Raw genomic sequence first — 8,131 nt, forward strand, 5'->3', positions numbered from 1 at the left:
TTAATATCAAAGGCAACAGCAGTGAAAGTCTTTTCCTGAAGTCCCTACTCTTAAATTCAATGCTTTTACAACTTCAACACAGGTGGGGACAGTCGTATGCTGCACCAAGATTTGTGGGTGATTTCCAGGAAGACACAGCAAGCAGACTTACATGTAGAGGACACCATGCTGACGATAATGGATGAAGAAGTGCTGGAGCTCTGGACCATCACAGTCACCAAAACTCCTATCACCAGCCCCGCAACAGGATTAGAGAGCACTGAATCATCTTTAAAAATGTCCCCTGCTGCTTTACCTACCAAAACATATTCTCAGTGAGGAGAGTACAAGGTCAGGTCAATAGGAATTAGCAGAGCATTTAATTGAAGACCATTCAACAATTTAACATGATATATATGCATTAATGCTTGTAAGCAGAAAAATGTACAAGATGATGTAGCCCAAGGATCCAAATTCAGGTTCTGAAGTCTCAGTTTATCAGTTATATGCCTTATATTCTCTCATTTCAGTGACTACACAAGTTCCAGTGAATTCTGCAGAGAACCATATAAGACAAGCAAAAGAGTAAAGACTGTAGAGTAAAAAAGCACATATGCATTTAAATGCTATTACTGCCTTGATGACTTTTGGTTACCATGTCAAGGAAAGTTGTTTTAATAATTCTGAGTAATACTGTTCCTGTAGCTTTCTAGGTTGCCAAAAATCAGAAAAAAATTCTAAAAAAGCTCACATATTCATTTGATAACCACTTCTGAATCCATGAGCCAAATTCAACCCTCAAAGAAAGGCAAATGTAAAATTATATTTCAACAGTTTTCATCTTTGAATGATTTAGGGGACATTTCAGTGCTGAATGCTTCTGTCACTAAAGTAACAGAGCTTCCTAAGAAACTGAGATAAATCTCTTCATTGACAGCTCTTTGGAAACTTACAAACAAAGGTCCTTTCACATAGAGGAAGGTCAGTCTTCAGAGGTACTTCCTTCTAAACCTACATCTCCACACATAAATCTGTGTCATATGACCTTTAAGAGTGATACTTGCAATTTAGTGATTCAGATGAGATTTACTGCCCCATTCATAGCTTATTTTTGATACTTTAAATGCATTTTCATACCTCCTACTAGTTGAAAAGCAGAACTCAGTACATCCAGAGAACACACGAACAAGTAGAGTAATCCAAGCAACATAATAAACTTTCCTATTCCATAGAGCACACGAATGATTTTTCCTTTTCTATCCAGTTCTGCAAAACAAATACATTATGCATAAAAAAACATGTTTATTTATCTGGTGTTCTCTCCACAACAGTTTAGTGCAGAAGAAGAGGCTATGGAGCTAAGTACAGTGTTGTGACACCCCTGCATGTAATTAAATCCAAGTGCTCTTCTTAATCCAAATTTTAACTGCAGAAGTAGGCAGTTCATTTACCTTATGAAGTCTTAGACTGGCCCTTAGTTTTACACATTCATCTTATTGAATAAAGAAAGTTCAATATGAGCCTGAAAATAAGATCACACTACTTTTAGACTGTTTTCATATACCCCCTTGTGCTTTAAGGAGGGTAAGCAGTATGGTTTCCAATTCCTTCTTAGCAGCCTGAATGTCATATCCCAGCTTCACCACTGGGGAACGTGAGACAAAGTGTAAAGTCTACATCTGAAAACTGCTCAAATCCTAAATTCAGACATCAGAAATTATGAAAAAAATAAGTGCACATAACTTGTTTACTGAGCAATGTCTACCTGACCACTTGACTCCAGTGTCCTGCAGTTCTGGCAGAGCCCATGGGTCTTCTTCCTGCCTTGTCTCATCTATCAATGCTATTGTGGAAAATGCAGGTTGAATTTCCACTTTGTTTCCAAGTGAAGCCACGTTCCCTGATGAAACAGAACATGAAAATGTTTTAATTATTCTCTCTCTTCTCCAAGGAGCCTCAAACATACATATTTCTGAAACCTGCAGGTCAACACACAATACCTTTGTGATTTTCTCCTTCTTTTCCGGGCATGTTCTGGTTTTGTTTGGAGGAATCACCAATATAGTTATTGGTTTCAGGCTTGTCTACCTCAGGCCAAGGAGCCATGATCTGTGACTAATAAAGTAGAACTGATTAAAACTTGTGTGCAGTCAACAAATACAACAAGGTATGTGAAAAACACGATTAAAAGAGATGGAATGGAAGCAACTTGTCCTCGAATACAGATTTTTACTAATCTTTCTGAATTATTCCTTTATTTGTGAAATGGATATCTTAATTAATTTTGAAATCACACTGTTGATTTCATTTGCACAATTTACAAAATTTTATATATATATATTTATATATAATATATATTTCTGAATTTTTGTTCACTTTCAACTGGCATGAAAGCCAAGTTTTCTCTGCTTTCCGAACCTTACACATTTCTCTAATTCATTTTATCTTCCTTCAGCAAAAAGCTTTACTTTCTTCCATCTTCAGGTTTTGACATATTACCAAACTGGTAATTCATTCTTCCCCTACTTTGGGTGGTCAAATATGCTAAAAAAAGTCTTCTTGACGCCTTTACTGGTTCATTCCTATGGAAGGGTGGATGGCAACGTGATCCTGGATAACTTGAAGGAAGACCCAAGCTCCAGAGGCTCCAGAGCAATCCCTGCTGAAGGACCAGACAAAAGCATCATCGAATAGCAGTGGCCATTTTCAGGTCTGTATTTGCAGGTCTGTATTTGCAGCTTCAGTTTCAGTCAGCTCATACGGGCTCTCTCTGTGAACCGCTTCCTTTCTGACCCCTTTTTAGGTCAAGCATTTAGCATTCATTGTAATACCGTCCAATAATCAAACATCATCAAAATAAGAAATCATATGGCCAAATCCTGCTGGTCTAAGTAAAAGCAGAGGTACAAGAACATGTGGCAGTCCAAGGCCAGGCAAAAGCTGAGGAGGCAGATGTTTCTTGCACCAAAACTTGGAAGATTCAAACCATTTACTTCAGCAACACAGGGAGCCAGAGAGGGGGAGATTATGGGGGGCAAGGTGATCATTGGGCTCCTAGCGATACATGATAATATTTTCACGCTCCCAGGCCTATAATGCCATTGGTTAGCCCAGCCAATATGACCCAAAACCCAGTGGAAGGAATGGGAGAAGTGAACCCTGCACAGAAAAGTCTCACCATGGGACCTGTTTCTTCCACCCTCTCCACCACACATACCTGCTGGATGCCATGTCTTGCGCCCACATGGCTGAAATGAAGGTGTTGCATTTGTCTGCAACATTCCTCATAAACAAAGCACCTTCCCCCAATCTTCAAGGGCAGGTATCCATATCATACACTCATAAACAAGGCTCGGCTGTGGTTAGCAGCCATTCTCGGGGAGTATAATTAATCATTTGTTTAATCATAATCATTTGGTAGCTGATGTTTTGTCACTGCCCATGTTAACAGCCACACATCCTATTCCTACAGCTGGGAAAGAAAAGGCAGAGACAACTCGAACAATATACACTGTAGCAAAGCAAGTTACTGTTTTCTGCCACTTCCCAGGTTAAGAATTTCTACCCTTCCACATTAGCAGGAAAATTATTCTGCAATCTCATTAGCAAAAGATATACTTTTGTACATTTGTTATCAGTGGCATGAGATCCAGAGCGGTTCCTAAGACACACCAAGATCTCAGAACAGATGGAGGAAAATTGCTCTTGCTTGTTTCAACAAGGTTTTTCATCTGCTTGGAGCAAATTCTGGTATTTTCATCCATGCCAGAACAACCTCCAAGCCCCACCTGTGCCAGAACACCTCAGTCTTGTCAAACAAGTTTCAGTTACACACATTCAGCATTCAAAGAGCTCTGAAAAAGTGTAACTGCTCAGCACAAATGCTCATTAAGTGAAATGCAATCATGAAAATGCATTGGAAAATCAGGTACAAAGTTGTATTGCCAATGTACTCCTTGCCACGGAGAAGTACAGGATATACTGGATAGCACCAGTCCAGGAGGTCATCAGTATTTTTACAGCTCTTTTGATAACTTTGGTATGGAAATGAAAGATTCAGCCTGGATGACTGGAGTATGGAAACTGAATTGATGCATTTGTTACAGAAACTGGAGCTTGAAAACTTCATCAGAAAAGCAACCTGTGGCTCTGCTACATAAACTCTTCAGTTCAAGAATTCAGCAAGGCATCTTAATAAACATCACTCATGTTCCTGAGGTGCTCAGGATCCCACAGGTACGTCATGTATTATTATTGTTTTTGCTTTATATGATTAAATACTGTGGAATGAGAATTGAGCACCTCTGTGGTAAAGTTTTTTTATGATTATGTTTATAAAATTATTCATATGAGTCCTGGTCAACCTCAGATTTATTAAGGTAGACTTGAGTACTGGACACCCTAACAGTATTTGCCTTGTGTGGCTGGGCTTGCAGTGGTGTTCCTTGAACCCCAATTCTATGTGACTGCTATCAGGATGGACAGAAGCATACCCACAGATCCCTGAAGTGCCAACTAGACTGCCAGCTTTCTCCAGATCCCAGCTCTTGTTAAACGAAACAGCGGAGAAGATAACTTACAGCTGATAACTTACAGCTGATAACTTACACCTGATACTGTGGTTGTCAGAGTCCTGGCCACAGCAACTTACTGTTAATTGATCGCTGCACTACAAGGATGCAATTTTCCCTTCAAACAACTCTTTCTTGACCTCAATACAAATGTTAATATCTTGAGAAAAACATGCAAAAGACAATCCAGATGTTGTGGAGGAGCAGAGAGTGACGGGGCTGCCCACATCGCTCCCTGCCCCTTAGATTAGTTGACGTCAGTCCCAGCACCATTGTACATGGTGACTATGAAAACACTAATAGTGGTTTCCTTTTGAGCATTGATGACAACTGTGAAGAAACATGTTAGAGAATGTGCAGAGGACAGGCCTGTGTCCACACAGGCTGCCAGGAGGAGCTCAGCTAGACAACAGGCACAGGCTGGGTAGTGCTGTGCTGAAATGGGAGCCTGATTCCCCCTGAAAGTGGCAGGTCACAGCGCACTATGCATATTGCAAAGGGCTGAAAGCTAACGCCATGCAGGCTGTAACCCAGCCTGTGCCAGCAAGTCGTGCGGCAAAGCCTCTCACACCACGGCACGGCAGGTATAGTCTTTCCACTCCTTCGGAAAATGCTAACTGCATGTGACGTCCTTTCTGGCTGCAAGGGAAACTGAAACCTCCCGCTTCTCAGGGGGAGATCAGGACAAACGGAGGGAACAAACGCTGCAAGAAAATGTGAGAGGTATGAAGTCAGAGCCATGCTCTCTCCCTTACTGCTGCATGTCAGAGTTAAAGTCCAGGGAAGGACAAGAGCGACGCTTGGCGTCACACAGCACCCACACTGCCATCCCCAGCCACTGCACAGCTGTAACTGCTGCTGCTGCTGCTGTACGGCTCCGTGTCAGTGCTATTCTGTCCTAAAGCAGCAACAGCGACAAATCTGTTTATTTTGTTGGACTTAACACAGAGAAGATGAAGTTCCATTTGCACATGCCTGGATGGTATTGTTTGTACCTCTCCACCCGTGACCATCCACTGAAAGGGCAGGTTGTGCCCATGTGAGAACTACAGAGTTGTGAGCCTGGAACACATCTCACCTGACAGGAACAGACCCAACAAAATCAAAGTTTTTCTGGGGAAATAAAAAATCCCCAGGTTGCTTAAGCAGCTCCAAATCAAGTTTTGGCTTCAGCGAGACTCTCCACACTTCTCCACTCTCCAAGCATTCCTACAAGCACATACCACTTGTTCCCATCCAGACCATGCTACAGTTTTTTTACACTGAAAAGGCATTTACCAGCTAATCTGAGATCCAATTCTATGAGTTAGTAAAGATATGCAACACATATTTCATAGCAGTAAATACACAGCTAAACAGCAATCCTTCTTATGTACAGTTGGAAGAAATGCAGCTTTTCCTCAAAATGTATCATCTCAAACAGAGAAGCAAATTATATTGAGGGGGGGAGGGAAAGACCTTAGCCAGCACAAATTAATTTAGTTTCTTTACATTATTTGACAGTTCTACCCAACAGCCCATTGCAGCCACAAAGCCCCGAGTGCAGCAGAAGAGAAAATCGGGTAAATAACTGCCAGATAGTATCCAGCCTCAGAGCAAACCTCATCTCTGCCCTGGCACCTCCCTGGGTTTTTTTTTCTGAATAAGACAGCAGGCTCAGCCACCGTGTGAGTTTTTAACTAATGTAGCAGCAAATGAGAAAAAAAAAGGACGTGTGAAAACTGGAAAAAAAGTCAGCATTGTACTCACTGCTTATTCCTATGTATCTCTGACTCTTTTTTTCTCACATTTAACACATGGCAAAGCTAAAAAATAGATAAAACTAAGAAGAAAACTCATGTCTAAGCTAGTGCAGAGAGAAAACAATCCCAAACATTAATTTTAGCATTCACAACCAAGCAAAGCACCAAACAATGCCACTTAAGAGCCAGAATGGAGAAACTTCAGTGACTTTCAGTGTTTGAAATGCCCAGGAGGTATTTATTTAAATCAAACAATTCCTTTTTCTAGAAAAAAAAAAAAAAGTTCCCAGTAATAAGGAAACCCAACAAATTACGCCATCCCAAAGACAAAAACACACAGCAAAGATTGGAGAGAGGAAAGAATAATGACATTAAAAAGACTTACTGATCTAATGGAAGAGCTGCTAATAAAAGTTACTGAGAAACCAGCTGATTTCTGTCTACTGTCACATTAGTTGAGCTAACTGCATTAGACTAATGTATTCCTTCTACTACACTTCTATCAAAGTGAATTAGCATAAGAAAATGTTTCCGTGGAGAATAGCCTGGCCCTGCCGTAGTGCTGCACACAGACTGCGGCTATCTGCGCCAGCACATGGACCGACAGTATTTCATTCCAATGTTTCATTAATCGTATCCCGGGCATTTTCCAGTATCCAGTACCACCGTGACTTAAAATCTCACCACTTTTCAATCCAAATAATACTGAAAACAATAACATGCTATCTTATAGGCAGTTATTACTTGTGTTTTCGTTTGTTTTGCTTGTGACAGCTGCAAATATACCGGGTCTTTTCCTATGATATTAATTAAAATAGCAACTAGTTACTTCCAAACAAAAAGTAGCAGAGTTTGGTTTTAGAATTACAGTTTGTTATCACTTCCTTAAAATATAAACGCAGTGAAGCACACAAGCTGAAAATGCTACCAACCGGGTGACATTTCACACGCCCCTCCTGCTCCCTACATTAGCTCTCTGCTGCCTTTTTCTTAAGCTGTGAAAGCAGAGCTGTTGATTTATAAGTTAATTAAGTTTAAAATTTTGAGGGAAAAAAAAAAAAGAAGAAGAAGAAGAAAGAAAGAAAACGAAATAAAAACCACAGCACTCCTTGTTCTTAGTTGGTTTTACTTACCACTTCTTTCTCCCCAGGCAACAGAGTGAACGGACCAACTGGGCAGCCACTGCAACCTGCAATATATATAGACAGGTGTTGAGCAAAGTTTGCTTTCATCATTACGTAGTAACATTTTTACAGTCTGAAGGCAGTGCCTACCTCACTAATCACAATCAACCCTTTCTCAAAAGAAGTGGGCAGCAACCGAGAGTGATAAAACTACAGGCTATTTCACACTTATCACATTCTAAAAAATGTCCCATCAGCACTTAAGTAAGAGTTACTAATGTGTTCATGTGAGTGCTATGGGACGGTTTGTTCCAGCCGGAGAAATTGCAGTCTGCCTGATCACTCAGTAATCTTTTTTCCAATAGTAATTTTCAAACAATATTTTGCAATCTCAGAAGTCTGTCAAAAGGATGCAGAGAAGTGGCAGTACTGTTATTTGTCTGTTCGGGTGCCTATTAATCTGCCTAAGAACAGAAGTGAAGGGGAATCAGATAAAACGTGGTGTAAGTAGGAAACACGTAAGAACTTCTTTGAGAACAGAGGATGAAATTTCCTTCTTATCAGTGCTCCATGTTTACTATTAAGGAGAGTTCATTAGCATTCTGGCTATGGTTCTCATTCTAAATGAGTTAAAGATGTGAGGACACCCTTGATAACTGCATTCAGAGCACTATCAAGGAAGATTACAATAAAGAGATATGTTATCCAATAAATA

The 8,131-nt window shown here is 40.4% G+C and overlaps 1 protein-coding gene across 1 annotated transcript in view; it reads right to left on the bottom strand.

Annotated features, from left to right (window-relative positions):
• The window catches only part of SLC34A2 (solute carrier family 34 member 2), a 27,451-nt gene extending 19,970 nt beyond the window's left edge, over positions 1-7,481 (bottom strand). Inside the window, exons 1-5 of the mRNA XM_031553165.1 lie at positions 7,426-7,481; positions 1,980-2,094; positions 1,745-1,879; positions 1,117-1,245; positions 152-295 (exon numbers count right to left, since the gene is read on the bottom strand). Coding sequence (XP_031409025.1) covers positions 152-295; positions 1,117-1,245; positions 1,745-1,879; positions 1,980-2,085 — 514 coding nt within the window. The 5' untranslated portion in view covers positions 2,086-2,094; positions 7,426-7,481. The remainder of the gene's footprint in view (positions 1-151; positions 296-1,116; positions 1,246-1,744; positions 1,880-1,979; positions 2,095-7,425) is intronic.
• Positions 7,482-8,131: the final 650 nt, after the last annotated feature.

The sequence above is a fragment of the Meleagris gallopavo genome, chromosome 4 (assembly GCF_000146605.3).
Source record: "Meleagris gallopavo isolate NT-WF06-2002-E0010 breed Aviagen turkey brand Nicholas breeding stock chromosome 4, Turkey_5.1, whole genome shotgun sequence".
Classification (NCBI taxonomy): Eukaryota; Metazoa; Chordata; class Aves; order Galliformes; family Phasianidae; genus Meleagris; species Meleagris gallopavo.